The sequence below is a fragment of the Phyllostomus hastatus genome, unplaced genomic scaffold (genome assembly GCF_019186645.2).
Source record: "Phyllostomus hastatus isolate PE091 unplaced genomic scaffold, TTU_PhHast_1.1 phas_scaffold_501, whole genome shotgun sequence".
NCBI classification, from domain to species: domain Eukaryota; kingdom Metazoa; phylum Chordata; class Mammalia; order Chiroptera; family Phyllostomidae; genus Phyllostomus; species Phyllostomus hastatus.
Genome location: NW_025334033.1, coordinates 49,419,313 through 49,438,598, shown reverse-complemented (window position 1 = coordinate 49,438,598; position 19,286 = coordinate 49,419,313). Strand labels below are relative to the sequence as shown.

The window sequence follows — 19,286 nt, the reverse complement described above, 5'->3', positions numbered from 1 at the left end:
GGGGTGGGGGTGGGGGCAGGAGCCTCCCTGCCTTGGGCGCTGTACTCCTCTCTGGTTGAACCCTACTTGGTACCTCCAGCTCTCTTTTCTTTCACTGTCTCCTTAAGATGCATCCCCTATTTCTTAGTCGATTTCAGAGATTTACAAACAAAAGCATAACTCAGAATCCTCCAAGAAATGTACTTAGTTCCTGTGGCTTTTTTTCTCATTTGTTTCCCTTTAATTTCCTTTTTCTGGTCTTTTTCCTGTCCTACTTATGGCAAGTTATGAATCTTCCTCTGATGGTCACTTAGTTAACAAGTGGCCCTCAGTCTATCTCCAGCCTTGCTTGATGGGTTCGGAAACATCTTTTGGACAAGCATCCGCCTGGTTGCTGGGTTCAGGGTCCGCAGACAGAGCTGGGGAGGACTGAGGGAGTGTGCACACTGGGGCAGGGGCAGTGGGTGGATCTCCAGAAACCTCCAGATTTGGAGGCTTTGCTGTCAGCCCGAGAGCTTTCGTCTCTCTCACCTACCAGAACGTTGGGTGGCGGGTTTAGAGTCCTCGCCCTAGTTATCTTCTGACTGTATCGGCCGCCATCTGCTCATTCCATGGCAAGGGCCGCCCTCCAAACCGCACTCTCAAACCGTCTCCCCTTCCCATCTTCTGTTTCTCTGAGGATGCAGCGCTCTGCTCTCGGCCCGAAGGGGCGGCAGTGAGAATGGCAGCGCAGTGGCTGAGGCAGGGCCCTGGTGCAGTGGTCTCGGTGGGCATCCGCCCACCTTGCCAGTGTCTGCAGCCTTTGTGAAAGCAGGGAGAGGACCGGGAAGATGGGGCTCAGGGAGTGTTTTGGGGGTGGTGCCATTCTCCTTCCTCTTCACTGGCCTCTTTGACCTCAAAAAGTTGTTCTGTGTCTGGTGGGATGTCACTCAGTTGGAGAACATTTTTCTAGAAGACCTCAAATTCCATGACTACCATTTGGCTACTTAATACACCATGCAGGTGACATTCCTGAGGTAACTGTGGGAAACACCTGCATCCCAGAGCAGGTTCATTTTAGGGCAAGGAGAGAGCAGAGCATGGGGTCTGGTCCCTCTTGTCGTACCAGGAGGTGCCCGCTTTGACCTGGGTCCTGCTTCCTGAACGGGGTTCATAAAAGCCCACGCAGGCGGGCCCTGGGGAGACTGGCTCTGGGCTGGGGAGTGTCCTTCAGACCCCACCCAACAGGCCTTCCTAGGCCTGGAGCAGCTCAGCCGTCAAGAATGCCAACAACTGCTTTGGAGCTGGGGCTTTGTCTCTAGGTTCCTCCTTTTAAAAGCTTTATTTTTATCATGTGATTTTTCTGCTACCCTAGATAGTGGAGTTACTGCACCTCTCGTTGGATTCTCAGCCAGTAATAATCCCCTGTGTTCCCAGGCATGCCGCATGCATCCTCCCTCTCCCACCTCAGTCCCTCTCCTTACTCCTCTGTCTGGTGTCTGCCTCCACAAAGCGCCCTTTGTGGGTGACCCTGTCTTGCCTGGCTCCCCCTTTCGGCACAGAGTGCTTGCGTCACACCCTCTCCCCCAGCTCCGGTGACTTTGTTTCAGGGGCTCTCAATGTCATTCGCTTTTCCTGTTCCCCTCCCCACGGGGTCTTTTCCTCCTTCTGTTTATGCCTTTGTACTTGGGAGTCTCTGCTGCTGGCTTTCTGGAAGTCTCTGCGGCCGATTTCTTGGCTCTGCCTGCACAGGCACTGCCTCCCATTTCCTCCCTCGGCAGAGCAAGGTCCACCCTCGATTGCCCTTCTCTTTCTGGCTCTCTTCGGGAACTGTGTGGCAGCTCAGTGATTAATAGACTTTATTTTTATCTGGTGCCCTTCAGACATGTGATCCTTTGGGACAGGAATGACCTTTGGAGAGGTCACACGGCCCACCCCACACCCCCGAACTCAGCAAGGAATGCTTTTAATAATCTCTAATGCATCCTAAGTAGAGAGGTGTCTGGTCACCTCCTTGAATATCCCCAGGGATGGTGTTACCATAAGCTGACCTTTCTTCCATGATTCTAATGGTGCTTTGAGTAATTGTTTTCCTTAATAAGAGCAGAAATTTTTGTCTTCCACAGGCCCCCTTATCTTTTGTGCATCTTTTCCCATCAGACAGGTACATGAGCATTTTGTCTATTCTGGAGGCATTCGTGACATCTCCTTGTATTCTTGGTTTACCTAGGGCCACATCCCATAATCTCCGTGACAGCCTGCTCTGCAGTCCCTTCCAGGTTTACATTTATGCTTAGCACTCCCTTTGGAAGTAGCTCCAAGGCTATTGGCTCAAAGGATCACAGACACACTGCCTTGTTTACTTCACACGACACTTCGTAACCCCACCCACACCTGTGGAGAAGAGAGGTATCTGACTGCCCCACTGCACGGTGCCCATGTCAGTGATGCCCCACACGGCCGGAAGGTGGCTAATGCCTCTCTGTGTGCGTGCATCTGAGTATTTCTTTGTCTGTAAATCACTTGGCATTTGGTTCTATGGAGTCTCAATAAAGAGATAAAATAATATGTGACTTCAATATACAGGATTCAATAAAGGCAAATTTAAAGACATTGCCCAGTAGTTAAATTTTATTTTCCACAGATTTGTGATCACTGCTATTTTTGTATCATCTCTGGTTTGATTTGCATAATCGTCACTCCATCTTTCAAGTTATTTATGAAAATATTAGGCCACCTTGGATCCTACCAGTACCTCTTCCTAGGTTTATGTGGATTAGTAATAGCTACTTTTCAGATGTGATTGTATTTTAGCCCTTCCTGATGTATATTTCTAAATATAGTTGTCCTGTTACGTTCTTGGTCCAAGCTTCCCTTTCGTGATGGATGGTTGAAATATTATCTTAGCTGTTGACTTCAGGTGATAGATAGTTTGCCTATTGCCTTTCACTCAGTTGTTGAATTTATTTCATCTCAGGGAACCATTAAATCATCTGAACATGATTTATTTTTTTTACCCATCCATGGTATGTATGTAAATGGATACTTCATTTTTCCATCAAGTAACCAATCTCTATTAATTATCCTAAAAGTTGACCAAGCTTAAGGATTGAAGTCGTTTCTTGTCTTTCAATCTGTTGCTGAAGGAAAAGTGTTCTTTACCCACAAACAAAGCAGCCGAATATAACTTTGTAGGAGAGGCTGTTATGTTTGTCAAAGTGTGGATTTGGACCATTGGTGCAGAGGCACCCTGTGTGTTTATTAAACTGTGGATTCCCAGGCCTCGCACCAGACCCCTTGCACTGGAACCACTGGGAGTGGGCCCAGGAACCTGCATATTTGAGAGCTCTCGAGGGAAGACTTATGAATACTGACTTTTGAGAATGACTAGTCTGCTTGAAGATTTCTGGCCGACTGCTCAGCCCCTTTTTTTATTCCCTGGTTTTTGCATCTGGAAGTTCTAGAGTCTCTAGGAATCCTCCAGGCAGAGTGCCACTGGCGTGCGTCATTGTTTTAGTTGGCTTCTTTTGAATCTTTCCGATTCTTTCAGCCTTGATAAAAAACTCAGCAGTCCCATGTAAAACTCAGCAATTCAGCATGGATGCTAGTTTATTCAATAGCTTTAGACCCTAGCAGTGTCATTAACCCACTTTTACGTGTGGTGTGATAACTGGAGATAGACGTGTGGAAGGAGTCCTTGCGTTTAGGTTACTGGGGTGTTCTAAAAATCTTTTCAAGAGTTTACCTCTTTTCTTCCTCACTGCGCCTGACCTTGAATTTTCTGTTAGCATCAGTGGGGCAGACTTCTGACGAGAGACCTGCTTTTCCATTTTCTTTGTTCAAGCAGCATTGGAAGAAAGAAGATGGTAGTGATGGGGTGAGGTTCAGGTAGAGGAAGAATGTTTTGTTTCTGAGCCTTAGCCACTTACAGAGGAGCAAAGCACACATTTACCCTTTTGCCGGGCACAGTGGAAAGGATTTGTGAAGCTCTTTTTCTCTTTAAGGCTTTCTAAAAAAATTAATTTTAATTTTTACGGAGCATTTAAACGTTAAATTTAATTTAAAGAACATTTAACATGAGACGAATCCTCTTATCAGATTTCTAAGTGCACGTACTGTTGAATGCAGGCACCGTGTTGTGCAGCAGGGCTCTGGGGCTCACTCATCGCGCTCGACGCAGACTCTGTGCCTCTTCCACCTTTAAATGCTATGAATTTGTCTTTTTAAGACACCTTGTAACAGTGAGACCAGGCAGTATTTGTTCCTAACTGTGCCTGGTTATTTTACCTAGTCTAGTGTCCTCACGGTTCATCCATGTGGTTGCACAGTGAAGAATTCCCACTGTTTAAAGGATGAGCAGTGCTCCGCTGCATGTGTGTATCTCCTTTTCTTGTTTCATCCGTCTCTCGACGGTCAGCTGTTCCACGTCTGGCTCATGTCAGGAGAGCTGCAGGGCGCAGAGGAGTGCCGTGTCTCTTTGAGATCCCATTCTCAGTTCTTCGGGATAAATACCCAGATGTGGAATTGCTGGATCGTGCGGTTGTTCTGTTTTTAATTTTTCGAGGGACCTGCCTGCTGTTTTCCGAAGAGGCTGCACCGGTTTTGCATTCCCACCAGGAGTGCACAGGATTTCCAGTTTCTCCACCTCCTCTCCCACATATCACGTGTTCCCAGTTTTTTCTGATCACGGCAGTAACTCCTGCTGATGGGCCCTCACAGTGCAGAGCACTGTGCTGAGGATAAGCATTTTACATACATTTTTTCTGTAAATCCTCACACCAGCCTTGAAAGGCAGGGCCAGTTGACTTCAATTTTCTGTGGAAAAAATAGACTCAGAGAGGTGAAGGGACTTGTCTGAGGCCACACAGCTGGTTAATGCTAAAGCTGGGATGAGTCCTGGTTTCTCCAAGTTTGGACCCAACATACCCAAGGACATCACACCAACGGCAGGTGAAATATGCCCTCCTCCTTGGAGTTCGGTTTCTCCCTGCACACCTGGTGTATGAGGTGAGGCCTAGTCTACTCTTGACAGATGGCTTTTTGGTGTTGGATTGGCAAGCTGGAGTCAGACAGTAATTAAAATTGCAGTAGAATGAAATGGATTGTATAGTGTTGAGCCTTTTATATCCCCCCATCCCCCCAAACAGGCATTAAGGTGGATTAATGACAAAAGGCTGAGAGCATGACTCATCTCTGAGTCCTGTCCAGTGTTCACACATCAGGAGTGAGTCCTCACAACTCAGCCTCCGCGTCAGTAAGAACTCTGTTCTCCACCACCGTTATCCCTCGGGCACATATTTTTGATCGTATGTGTATGGCCTGTGACTGAAAGCATGACCTCTTTGGTATTATCTCCCTTCTAGAAATCCGTGGAGGTGTGACTCCATCCTGTGTGGCAGTGTCAGTAGCTTCTGGGGTCCTTTCCTGCTCCTCTTGGCTGGGGCGTACTGGAGGGAGGAAGGACATGGGCACACAGCAGCGAACCCAGAGGCCTGGTCTTGGTTCCACCCTCAGTAGCTGTGGCACTACTTTCCTCACTTGTCAGGGAAGGTGGCCCCTTTCTTGAGTCTCTGACATCCGGATCAACTCTCCTCCACACTCTGGGCTCCTTTCTTCCCAGGCAGTGGCTTAACGGTGAGGCTCTTCACCCAGGAGACAAGGTGCTGGGCTGTGGCACATTGTGGAACCTCTACCGGGCTCGGCCCAGGGGAGCCACAGGATGGGAGGACTGGCATGTGGGGCAGACGAGGCTTGCACCAGGGCAGTTCCAGAAAGTCTGCTCGGCTGCAGCCTCCTTAAAATTCCTCTGGGTTTCCCCATACCTGAGTGCACAGAGGGAATCAGATGACTATTGCAGTCTTATTAAAATTTTTTTGAGGGCATGAAGGCTCCACATTCTCTAAGACTCATGTGCTTTTAGCTTCAAGCTGCAGTGGAAAAGCCAATAACCACGGCCTTCAGGCTGGCTGCCCTTGTCAGTGAAGGGAAGCCAGGCTCATCACTCAGTTGTCACAGCTATTATCTTGCAGGTCCTTGCGTGGGGCGTGGGGGGGAGGGGTGGAGAGACTCTGTGCCCCAGAAACTTGATTTGTGGAGCAGGGCCTGTGGCATGGGATTGATCTCTGGAGATTGAGTGCATTTGTTGTAGCAAAGCTGGGTCTGTTTAAATATTTAAATGCCATCGTGTCATGGACACAGGTTGCAGACTGTCCTAGCAGGGCTGGCCAGAGGCGTAGCCGGGGAGAGGCTAAACTTTCTCTTTGATATCCTCATTGCTTCATTTCTTTTTTTTTTTTTTTGCTCCCACTGCTTGTCTTCCACTTTCCCCACTCCTCTAGCTTTCTTCAGAATCTTGCCCATTGGCCACAAAACTTAGGTTTGCCTCTTCTGGGCTGAAACTTACACCCTCTTGAATTACTGTCTCATCCAGTTAGAACCTTGCTCTCAACTAGCTGTTAACTTGATGCAAACTTTGTGGCAAATAATTCCTATTAACATGTGGATGACCAATAACAGGGTAGATATTAACATTTATAGAGATTCTTTTTATTAAAATCTTTTAATTGGAAATAGTATGTGTTCATTGCAGAAAAATCAGAAATTACAGATAAACTTAAAAGGAAAAAAGGAAAATCACCCATAATCTCACCCAGGGCAGTGTTGCTCAGTAGGTCAGAGCATCGTCCAGTAAACAGAAAGGTTGTGGGTTGTGTCCCTAGTTGGGGGCATATGAGAGGCAACCGAATGATGGTTCTCTTTCGCATCCATGTTCCTCTCCTTTTTTCTCTCCCTTCCTTCCCCCCTCTCGAAAATCAATAAGCATGTCCTCAGCTGAGGATTAAAAAAAATTAAAAATGACCTATAATGATAGTCCTCAGAGATAATTTACATATCGTTGTGTTGTAGGATTCTGTGTCTTTGTCCACACACACACACGTGATGTATGATACATACCGTTTTACTCTCCATTCAAAATACATGAAGAATATTTTTCCATGTCGATAGAGATTTTGTATGATGATGTTTTAGGACTATAAAGTACCTGTAAAGTATCAACATGCCATGGCTTGCTCAATGTTCTACTTGTTGGATGTTGAGACAGTTAAAAATTTTCACTATTAAAAATAATATTGCAGTTATATCTTTGCATCATGCTTTTGTTGTTTCCTAGAAACAGAATTTCGAGGTCAAAGGGCCTGGTGCACATGGCCTTTGGTTTCTCCCACTTGATATCCTGGTGGGGAGAGAGGGAAGCAGCTGCAAGGCCAGTGCCGCCCAGGATAGAGAGAGCTGGGTGAAGGAGAATGAGCATGGGCTTCAGTGAGAAAACTGAGGTCAAATTCTGAGATTTTAAAGAAAATCATTTGGGGTGACTTCCCTCCATTTCCTCAGGCGGTACACAGCTGGGAAAGCGATGTGTGGTGAGATGTATAAAGACATTTGCACATGGCATTGGGCTTCATGGATGTTTCTTCCACCTTTGCCTTTTCCATACTTCCTATGTCTCTGATGTAGTTGGAAAGATAAGGCTGATACTACATTAGGGTGTAACTGCACACCTCCAGGCAGTATTTCATTGACTGGACCATGAGTACAGTAGGAATTGGTGGGGGTGGGGGTGGGGAGTGGTCAGGAGGAGGGGGCCAGTATGTCAGAGGGTGCGTTCCTAGACTGCCAAACAGGTCCTTAGGGAGCGACCAAACTTTGGCATATATGATTGTGAAAATAACAGGACATCCAAGCAGAAATGTTTAACAGGTGTTAATGGATGTTTGTTTCCCTGAAGAAAGTGTTGTAGGGGGACGAGGGCCTGCCTCAGGCAAGGGTCAGTGAGACACACTGGGTTGCCTGGGACCCGCACATAAAGCCAGCTCTGCGTCTGAGCTGAGGCAGTGTTTATGTCACTCGCCCAGTGATCCTGAGAGAGCGCACGCTGGCCAGATTCCCAAATGTTTGGGAGCCCCCACACCGTATGGCAGTTGGTCTGATTTTTTTTTTACCTTTCTCTGTTTATCTTCCTCTCAAATGTTGACAGTTGTATTCATTATTTAAGTGGTTTTTATCGTAGGATTAAAACAGAATTATATTTTATCCTTTGACCTAACTAAAGACATGCTAATGTAGAACTGGCTAGAATAAGGAGTCAAAGACTCTCTCTCTATAAGGGATGATGGTCAGAAGAAGATATTTCTTGTGTCAGAAGCCCATGATCTGAATCTTTGCTGTGTCACTTTATAGCCATGACCTTGGGCAAATCATAGAGCTCTCTGAGACTTGGTTTCTTCTTTTATCAAGTGCAGACAGTAAGATTAACCTTAGAGGCTTTTCAAGAGGGCTAAATGAGATTGCATGCAAACACAGCTCCCTTCCTGGTTCATAAACATGCTCAAGAAGAATTTATTGTCCTTATCCTGTGTTAAGAAAGGGCATTTACTTTACACCTAAGTTGGGCTCCCAGTTCTGTTCCATGCCCTGACTGCTGGAATTGTCAGGGACCAGGGTAGGGGTCTGATAAACTTCATTACCAGAAATAATAGCTTTATTGAACACTTGCTTGCTAGGCAGTGTGCTAGCACTTTACGGGAATGGACTCATTCAGTTCTTACAACATTCAGACGAGGTGCGAACTATTACTGTCCCTATTTTACAGACAAGAAAACTGAGGTTGGAGAAATTAAGTTACACAGCTAATTAGCTGACCTGATGGCTCACCCCAGAGTTCACCAGAGGGCAGCTGCAGCTTCCCAGCAGGGCTGGAAAGAGTCTCCCTAACACATTTAATGCTTTCATGTTGGGAGTTTCTGCACTTCTTTGCCTGGGATCCACAATCAGGTAGTATTTTGAAATGAAAGGTTTGTTGCTTATCTCGGTTCTTCCAGTTTTCTTTTTTCTTTTTTTTAAAGCAGGAGTCACACTCATGTACAGTAAATTCCTAAAATAAGCTGAATGCCTTCCCTCAGGGGAGACACAGGACTTCCAGGTCACTGGCATTTCATAGGTCCCGGCTCTGCAGAGCCAGGGTTAGAGGAATGTGGCTTTGAAAAATTGGGATGTTCTACCCCACCCCTGTTCTAGCCTAGACCCCTGTGCTCCTATCTGAAAGAATTCAGCTTAACATAAGCATCAAGTGGCTTGGGAGAAGAAATGAAGCCACAGGAAGGGAGCTGGGGCTGGGGCTCAGTGGGCGGGGAGAGGGGCCTGGTGGTAGGATGCTTCCACCCCTGCAATGGTTCTGCAGAGAGAAGACGGAGCGCTGTCCTGCAGGTCTGGTGTGATTCTGTGTTAGCCCCAGCAGGACGCAGGGTTGGGTTCCACTCAGAAAGCCTGAAAGGAAGAGAATTTGGTGATGGAATGATTGTGGAAGTGTGGGCAAGGTAAAGGTACTGACGAGGGAGGGGTGTGTCCTCCCCCCGTCCTGAGTCCCAAGGTCCTGGAAGGACACATGGCTCCCAGGGAGAGCTGGAGTGGTGGAGTGGGGCATGGCCCTTGCCCCGGCATGCTGCCAAGCAGGGGTAGGCAGGGCACAAAGCCCCGACTTGCTACTTCTCACCTTCTGCTCTCCTGCTGGTGCCTCCCTCCCACTGGCCAAACTCCATCACAAGCAGAGGGCTAAATGGCAGAGCCAGAATCTGAACTCAGGTCTGTCGGACTGTGAAGCACGTGACCTCCATCACAAGTGGAGGTCAGCTGTAGCCAAGGGGGTGTGGCAGACAGACAGTGACAAGCACATCTGTCTGTTTCAGTCACGTGCTTCAGAGTCCAACAGACCCGAGTTCTGATTCTGGCTCTCACATTTAGCAAGTTGCTTCCACTCCCCCAGCCTTAGTGTTCTTGTCTGTAAAATGGGATGATAACCTGTACCTTTGCCCTGTTGGTGAGGTTCAGTGTAAGAATGTGTGCCTGCCTGATGGTCTGTGAGCATGGTGCTTTGAAGGCGTCGGCAGGTGACAGGTGTTGCCGGGTGGATTTTACAGATGAAGTCGAGCTACAGAGAGAGGGAAGTGACCTCCTTGGGGTTGTGTGGAAGTGTCACAGGGTAGAGCTGAGAATGAGATGTGCCCCTGTGACTCCCCGGGCCCAGGCTTTGTCTCTCGGACGCTCATCCCGTAATTGCTTTCAGTCGCTGCTTTCAGTCTCTCGGAAACCACTGGCTCAGATACCCACTGCGTGCTCCAAGTTGGGCTGATGAAAATGTGCCAGAGTCATTAAGTTATCAGTGGGGAAGGCGGCTGCTTCTCCCCGGCAGGAAGGATTCTGCTGTCTGCTGCAGCCGGCTTTGTTCCCACAAACTGCCCCTGAAATCCCCCCTCCTCTTTCCTCACCCCTCCTCCTCCCCTTCCTCCCCCTCTCCCTGACAAGGAGTGAGTAGGGTAGGGTTGGAGTGGGGGTCATGCTGTAAATACTCTGGGGCAACACTGAAGGTATTCATAACTCCAGACGGGAGGTCCTGCCTGGAGAATCCAGCTCTGGATTGGGAAGTGGGCAAGCACTATTTCTGCAGCTTGACAGATGGATCCGCCCCAGGGGAAGGAGAGAGAGGAAGGCAAGCTGGACCTTCCTTATTGTCACAGCCATTCCTCTCCATGTGCTCCGTGCCAGGAACACAAAATCCAGGAGCATGCTTGCCAAGGTGAAAAGAAGGGCCTTGGGTTGTGCACAGGCAGGGTTGACTGGTCCCCCGGGTGATGGCCTCAGAGGTGCGTGACGCAAAGGAGCTTGCCCTGGGGAAGGAGCCTGGAGTGGGAGGATGGGGGCGCAGCCTTCTCTGAATGCTTCAGCAGTCTTGGGGCTCAGTCTGATTCCGCACAACAGATAATTCCAGAGTGAGATTGCTGACATGATAAAAGGGTAGCAGATGGTTCTAATACTTTGTTTTCAGAATGTATCTTTCCCCATCCTCTTTTTCTTACAACTCCATCACCCCAGACTTCAGAGGAGAAAGTACTAGATACCCCCCTCCCCTTTTGGGTTTATTTCCTTTGCTGATCCACTTTGATGGCAGTGGTGACAATAACAGCTGATGGTGGCTGAGACTTACTGTGAGCCAGGCACTGTTTTAAATGTATTTTCTCCTGTACCCTTCACATACTCCTCACAACTGGGAGGTGGTTGTGCTATCAGCGTCACCCCTGCTTTCCAGAGAGGGTGTTGAAGCACAGAGAGGTTTGCGACTCACCCAGGACCACAGAGTCAGTCAGCAGCGGATATGGGATTTGAATCCAGGCGGTCCAGAGCCAGCCTGCCTCCTTACCCATGACAGACCCTGTCTCTGAAGGCAGCACCGACCCCAAAGCAGAACCAGAGCGGTTGATGGCACTGAAACGACCACTGCTGTGTGGCTAACTGCTCTGGCCAGATACCCAAGGGTACCTCAGAGGGAGATTTCTCCTGCGCCTCGGGAGCAGTCGGGTCCTGTGTTCACTGTGGCAGCAAGTATGCCATCACGCTGGCCGTTTGGAATACCTTAGTCCCAGATCTCCTTCCCTAGCCCCAGCAGGTTTCCAGGACCAGCTACATAATTTATGGGGCCCAGTGCAAAATGAAAACGAGAGGCTCTCTGTTCAGTAAGTATTAAGAATTTCAAGATGGTAACAGCAAAGCCTTAAACCACATGTGGGGCCCTTCTGAGCTGGGGCCCTGTCTGAATGCACAGGTCCCACGTCTGTGAGGCTGGCCTGTGAGTGTTGGAGTGGTAGGGAGAGAGGGTAAATACAGAAAGTGCAACAGTGCTGGTTTTCCTTCCCTTCCAGGCCAGTCAAATCAGGATTTCCAAGGAGTTTTTTTTTTTTCCTCTAAATGTAGCAGTCTGATGTGGGTGCGGTTCAACCACAATAAATCTTAGAAATCTCTGGTCCTTAGGATGAAGTCATTTGAAGGACTGGGACTTGGGTCAGCAGCTTCCTTTTGGGGTCAGGCATCTTGCTTCATTATCTCCAATCCCTCCTAACCCTGCCATTCATACCCCCCCCGCCCCCGGCCTTGTCCTTTTCTTTAGCTTACCAGCCTGCCCAAGGAACTACTTGGTTAAGGGACAGGCCCCCATCAGCCTTCCTGATCCCACAGCTCCATCCACCCACAGCCTCCCTCTGCCTCCTTTCACAGCCGTGCTGGGAGGAAAGTCCGCTGGGCCCGTCACCACTTCCTCATTTCCAGAAGCACCCTAGTCTCTCCTCGTCCTCCACGAGGTTGCAGATTCCTTTTGCACTAAGGTGACCTAGTTGCTAAATCTAGTGGTCTCTTCTCAATCTCTGTTTTTCTTTTTCCTTTTTTTAGAGAAAGGGGAAGGGAGGGAGAAAGTGTGGGAGGGAAACACTGATACGTGAGAGGATCATCGCTCAGTTGCCCCTTGCGTGTGCCTCCAACGGGGGACTAAACCCGCAACGCAGGTATGTGCCCTGACCAGGAATCAACTGGCGATCCGTCAGTTTGCAGTCAGCACCCAGCGCACTGAGCCACCCCAGCCAGAGACACACCCATTTTTTTTGGATGTTGCTTAGGTATCTGCTATTGTTCTGGCTCTGCCTGCGTTTCTGCTCATTTGTAGGAGGGGGCTGAGGATTGCTGGGAGTAAATTCTTTACTTGAAGCACTGGAACAGGCTTGGCACGTGGCACACGCTCAGTAGTTAGCAACGGCCAGGACCGGTGGTATTGGTTCTGTCATCTGGAAACCCTACTCCTTCCTGTTGCTGACGTGTGAGTCCTTCTTAACTCACTTTTTAAAAATCGTTTTCCCCCCACCCCGCTCCTCTTAAGATACCAGTGTTTTCCGAAACCTGTGTTCACACCTTTCATCTCTTTTCCATAATCTCTCCTCCCCATATCTTTAATTTATATCACTACCTTGCCAGTTCGAAAATCCATAAATCTTTCCCAAACTCCAGGTATGTAAGCCAGCCCTGGACCAAACTCATTCTCTTCCTGTATCCTTTTACCCAGTCGCCCAAGTCAGAAACCTGGGCGTTTTTCTTTCTTCCCTTAGCTGATAGTGAGTGCTGGCCAGAGGCAGGCCCCGCGCTGGTCCCTGGAGAGGTAATGGCATGCAGATGCACAGGGCCTGCCCACTGCCTGTCGTGGGAGAGACACATACTGATACATGATTAGTTCTAGCAAGGTAACAAACCGGGGTCCTCATTTTGATCAGAAAGACTTCTCTGGGGAAGGACATTTGAATCAAGATTGGAAGGATGATGATGCATTAATCAGGCAAATTGGGGTGGGAGACAGTGCAGGCAGAGGGAAAAAGTTTGTGCAAATGCTCTGTGGTAGAAAGAAAAATATTCAAAAAATGAAAAGGCCAGTGAGTGGGAGGGAAAGCCAAGAAGGAAGTGAAATATGGCATTGAGTGGGGCTGGGGAGGTGGATGGTGCTGGGTAGCACATGGCCAGGGAGGCTCTTAGTCTCTCCGGGCTCCTCTTCGCTGTTTATACTGGCTCCTTTGCACCAAATTCTCCCTCTGTAACCTCTCACCTGTCCTGAAGTCCTTACTGTTTCACAGAGAAAATTAAAATATGGACACTTGCAGTGCACATGTGCTGTGCCAGAAGGGTCTGCTTGGTCACTGGATGCCTCAGTATTTGCGAGGAAGGTGGCTCGGTCGTTGCCTCAGTCGGGGCTGCTCGTGTGTCTGGGTAGCATCCATCAGTCACCCGGCAGGAGCAGTTTTCAGAAAACTTGTAACTGATCAGAACGTTTCAGGTAATTGGAGGATAGACAGTGCGGCGACATCAACGGATGAAATAGGAAGCCCCTGGTCACCAAGGACAGAATTGCATGAAGAAGCGTGGTGTTCCCATGAATCACATTACCCGGCAGGTTCCTGGAGAAGACTTTGCCACGTTTGATTATATACTCTGTATGGCTGAAAGCATTCTGAGAGGCTTGGCTACACAAAGCAACCAAGTTAAAAACAGCGAAGCTAAAATGGAACTACTTGGGAACTGTGGCCTACAAAACCAGGTTATTGTGGAAGGCCCCTGTTAGGGGAATGAGTCCGACTTTGAGACCGTGAACCAGCCTTGCGGAAGGAACCCCCAAGCCTGCTTGGAGAAGGCCTGCTAGCTGCGTCCCTGCTGCTGTGGCACCACCCACGGCCCTGTTTTTCAGCCAAGTGTCAAAGGGTAACAGTATTCCATAGCTCAAGGCCAGTGCGGTTACTTCAGTTGACCTGCTGTTTGTCATTTTAAAAAATAGTTGTAGCCCTGGCTGGTGTGGTTCTGTGGATTGAGTGTCAGCCTGTGAAATGAAAAGGTTGCTGGTTCGATTCCTGGTCAGGGCACATTCCTGGGTTGTGGGCTAGGTCCCTAGTTGGGGGTGTGCAAAAGGCAACTGATTGATGATTCTCTTGCACATTGATGTTTCTATCCCTCTCTTTCTCCCTCCCTCCCCTCTCTGTAAAAAGAAATAAAATCTTCAAAAAACATTGTAGATAGAAATTAGTTATTGTGTTTAGCAAAGGAATAAGTAAATATCTTTGACTTAGGCAAAAAAAAAAAAAAATTCCAACAGCCTCTTGCTACCTTCAAATCCATCTGTGCACTGTAGCCTTAAGTGAGGTTTCTACCATGTAAACCTGAGTAAGTTCTCCCTTGAATTCACATTTTCAGAATGAAGTCCTGCCCAGCTTCCTCTCTGGTTATTCCCCCTCATGCTCAGTCTCAGGTCCCTTTTCATACCGGCTCTCCTGAATTCCCCAGGGTTCTCCCGAGGTTCTGTGTGGAACGTGCTTTGGTGTCTGAAAGCCCTCGCCTCCTTTGTCTGCCTGGTGATAGCCTCCTCAGCCTCACAAGCTGCAGCTCGTCCCACCTCCTTTGGGAGGCCGCCCCAACACCCTCGAGCCCCTCTGCTGGCCCCTGCGCAGAGCCCGTGCTTGCTTGGATGTGTCTTTCCCACCTCCCTCCTGCTTGGCACACAGGTTGCCTCTGCTAGACGGAGGGGAGCAAGGCTTATTTGTATATTTTTTCTGGTGCCACAGGGCTGGGCACTAATTAGGTAGTTAATAAATTAAAAAAATTAAAATTAGATGGTTTCATGAAGGACTGGTGAAGGAAGAATGGTTTTGGTATAAGCAGGTGGGAGGAAAATGAAGCTCCTTCTGGAGAGCTCTGTGCTTGGGACCATGGTAAGGTGTCTGGCTTCCAGGATGTCCATGTGCCGCCTGGACCTTTTTCTTCGAAGAGCTGAGCACAGGTCTCAGGGCTGCCTCTCACTGTCCTCAGCCTGCCCTGCCATCCATTCAAAAGGACAGGTGTGTGCAGGGTGGGCAGAGTCAAGCCTAAATATATCAAAATTGTAGCACAGTGTTTTTCCAGCCATCAGTGTCACTGTATTAAAAACACAGATTGCTGGGTCCCACCCCAAGAGTTTCTGGGACGGAGCCCAAGAATTTGCATTTCTTACAAGTTCCCAGGTGATGCTGATGGTGCTGGTCTCGGGACCACACTGAGAATCTTGCTTGTAGCAAAAGGCTTTGCTCTAAAGTAATTGCTCTCTGGTGTTGGGAAAGGAGACATGGGAAAGTTTTGCTTGAGTTTGGTTTTGTAGGTTTCAGGGACTATTAGTGTGAGACTAATGTGGATAGATAGATCAGATTCAACACACTTACCTCCTCCTCTGTCTCCAGGCTTTCTCACAGTGTTTCTGTGTTCATTCATCAGCTATTCAGTGACTACGTTGTGCAAGTGTAATGTGTGCGGGGCTGCCTGTGAGGTGGAGTTATTGATACCGAGATGAAATCGATGTGAAACCGTCATTAAGGGAGGTTCTCTAGTACAGACATAACTGTAATTCAAGGAGTCCAGAGAAGAAATGCCCACTTGGATGGGTAGTGAACTCCTCATCAGTGGAATTGTCCCAGGACAGGCTTCTGGAGTGTTCATGGGAATGAAACAGTTTGATGGATAACCAGACTGAATGACTATTGAGGTCCTGAGATTCTGTAAGGAAGACAGTGGTACTTGACATAACAAAATTGCACAAATCAAATGCTATGGAGTTTATAGTGGGGAGATCTGCCGAGGCCCCTGAGCCTTCTTCACTTAAATACTGATGTTATCATTCTTATTTTTAATGAACATCTAGTCTTTACCAACAGTATACTTGGTGATGAAATGGACTTATGTCTAATGACTCCATAACTTGCTGTTTATTGACCTCACATCATTTAAAAGGTTAAATAGAAAAAGCCACAAGCAGGCCCAGAGTGTGCCTCAGGGGCCTCTTTATGTCCCACTTCCTGAGTCAGATGGAATTGGGATATGTAATGCCATTTAATTTTTTTTTTTGCAATATTTACAATAGGGAGAGGGAAAGGGAGAGCATGTAAGCAGCCAATTGCAGGACTTGCATTTATAGTCACTAGGTCACCGGCTTGAATTTCAGGCTTTCACCTTATTAAGGAAGCCCAAGCAGATTCTGTTAGTATGAGGCAAGGGTCCAAGTCCCTCCTCTAGGAGGGCGCAGCACTAAGGGCATGGCAGACCTTGCTGAAGGAAGCCTCTCACCCGTCACTGCCATTTATTGGGCATCTTTTCTGTGCTGGGGACTGAGCGAGATAGTTTAAAATACTATTTACAGTCCCTTTAACCATCCTTCAAGGTAAGTAGTACTGTCATTTACAAATGAGAAAGAATGCACAGAGAGATGATGTTTTTTGTCCAGTTCCACACAGCAAAACCCCTGGACTCAGTTTCGGTAGTCAACATAACTACAGATGCAGAATGCAGAGTCAGCCACAGGGTGGTGGGTGCAGCACCGCACGGGAACCCAGGAGACCTGCGTGCTGGTGGCCCTGCCACAGCCAGCTGGGTGTTCCCAGGCACGTCACTTAGCCTTGGTGGGCCTCTCTTGCCTCATCTGTGCCATGAGGTGTTGGGCCAGATAGACTTCCTGTGTAAACTTCAAAGTTAAAATCCTCATCACCATTATTGTGTCCCGGCACTGTTCTGATGCTTTGCATAGAGGTTTACTCATCACCAACAACTCCACGAGGTAAGTACTATCATTCCATTTTTCTCTCTGAGGAAACTGAGGCACAGAGAGGGTAAGTGACTTGCCTGGGGACGTGCAGCTAGGAAATGAGGGAGCTCTGTCACAACTTCTGTCTTCTGCTTTCATGGTTTTTCTTTACATGGGCCCGTGTTGTTATGGTGGTGTTGGTTCGGTCCAGGACGCAAGGGACTGGGGTCGGGACATAACGTTGAGAGGAAACGCAGCTCTGGGATGGATGGGTGGGAGTCACTGCCTCAGAGAAGGATGGCACTGGCCACGAAGGTCGCTGACCTTTGTGTTTTCCCTTTGTTTCCTCTTCTCTCTAGTCTGTGGCAAGCGCTACAAGAACCGGCCAGGACTCAGCTACCACTACGCTCACACTCACCTGGCCAGTGAGGAGGGGGATGAAGCCCAAGACCAGGAGACCCGGTCCCCACCCAACCACAGAAATGAGAACCATAGACGTGAGTTCCCAGTTATTGGGGCAGTTGTGATGTGGGTGGTGGGCAGGGCTGTGGAGCATTCCTTTTATCGCCTGTGGCATCTACTGGTAGTGATCTCTGAATTGTCTCAGTGTCCTGTAGTGAGTTGGCCCTTTCAACCTAGCCACCCCTGTGGGTCAGCTGAGTTCCAGGCTTACAGTGAGCTGTGCTCTCAGAGGAAGGAAGGAGGGGGCCGTTAATGCAGAAGGGAAACATCCTTACCTGCCCCTTATCAAATGCCAGATCCGCTCCTCCTCTTCTCAGCTCCTGGTGATCTGTGTACAGCTGCCTGCCTGAGTCGGGCACTTCCCTTGGCTGTGTCAATTCATACGGGTATTCCAGATGTGTCCTTGGCCACCAAGAGATGTAGCACGTTCCTGATGTATTGTCTTGGCTGTTACTGGGGTCACAGTTTGGGCACAGGGCTCTCCTGCCTTGGAAACACCGTCCCGGAACATGCACGCTCTTCCCTTGAGCACACAGTCAGCAGACGTCTGGGCGTGCTGGATATTTAGGATATGGGGCTCAAAAATGACCCAAAATGACCCCCAAGATTTGTTTTGTTATTTGCTTTCTTCCCCCAACCTCCGCTTACAAACTAGGACATCAAAAAGGGCTTAGCATTCACCTCTTGACGCTCCCTCTGGAGCACCCCTCATGGTTTCTGGGCCTCCAGTGAACTCAGAACGGGATGGGGCAGCTCGATCTTCCGAACGTGGGGCGTCCCGAGATCAGTGGGGAAACAGTGATTGTGGACATGCCATGTGTTTTCTATTTTGTTTGTGAGATTTGGTGATAGGTGGCCTTAAAGTGAGCAATTCAGTGTAGTCAAAGGGATCAGGTCTTTTAAAATCTACAGAGTCTAGGGCTTGAGGGTCACGCTTCTACGTTTCAGTTGATCAACTCACATGTTGATTGGCTGCCTTCACTAAATATTTGAAGTAATCAGCACACCTGGGCCAAGGCCTTTCTTTGGGTTAGTGTGGGTTTTCACCCAGCTCCCACCCCACTCTTCCCTTGCCACATCGTCTTCTGTGTCCGTCTGCTCAGGCTGCCGTAACAAAATACAACCGAGTGGGTGGCTTAAAGGACACACGTTTATTATGTTCTTACAATTCTGGAGGCTCGGAGTCCCAGATCAGTGTGCCAGCACGGTGGGTTTTGCTGAGGCTTCTCTCCTTGGCTTGTGTGTGGCTGCCTTCCTTTTGCTCCTTCCCATGGGCGTCCCTCTGCGTGTGCACCCCTGCTGTCCCCTTGTCTGTCCCCATTTCCCGTCTTAGGAAGACACCAGTCAGACTGGATCAAAGCCATCCTAACAGTTTCATTCTAACTTTTCTTCTTTAATCACCTCTCTAAAGGCCCCACCTCCAAAAATAATCACATTCTGTGGTACTAGCTTCAACATACGAATCTGTGGGGGGACGTAATTCAGCCCATAGCACCTGGCTTGCACCTGGCTTAATTCTTGTTTTTAATCCTCACTTGAGGATACGTTTATTAATTTTTGAGAGAGAGAAACATTGATTGGTTGCCTCCAGTACGTCCCCTGACTGGGAATTGAACTCACAAGTTTTTGGTGTACTGGGATGATGCTCCAACCAATTGGGCCACCTGGCCAGGGCCACCTTCTTCAATTCTTACTCACTTTCAGGGTTCAAAGCCTTTTGTTGTGAGATCCTTGCCTTCGTACCTACTGTTGTCATAAGGACAGGAGTGTCGGGGAGGGTGTGGCAGAGCCTCGCCCACCTTTCCTCACCAGCTGTTGCGCAGCTACACTGCTGAGGCCTCTGCCTTCTCTCTGGATGAGGTTTCCTTGGTCCAGGCACCCTTGTCTTTGAGACGGAAAATGTTTGCTTTTC

General features: G+C 48.6%; 1 protein-coding gene and 1 pseudogene across 1 annotated transcript in view; both read left to right on the top strand.

Moving 5' to 3' along the window:
* Positions 1–19,286, top strand: part of DPF3 (double PHD fingers 3) — a 237,145-nt gene that overhangs the window by 146,385 nt on the left and 71,474 nt on the right. Inside the window, exon 7 of the mRNA XM_045823360.1 lies at positions 17,272–17,409. Within this exon, the coding sequence (XP_045679316.1) occupies positions 17,272–17,409 (138 nt within the window). The remainder of the gene's footprint in view (positions 1–17,271; positions 17,410–19,286) is intronic.
* LOC123808377 lies at positions 10,644–14,017 on the top strand (annotated as a pseudogene).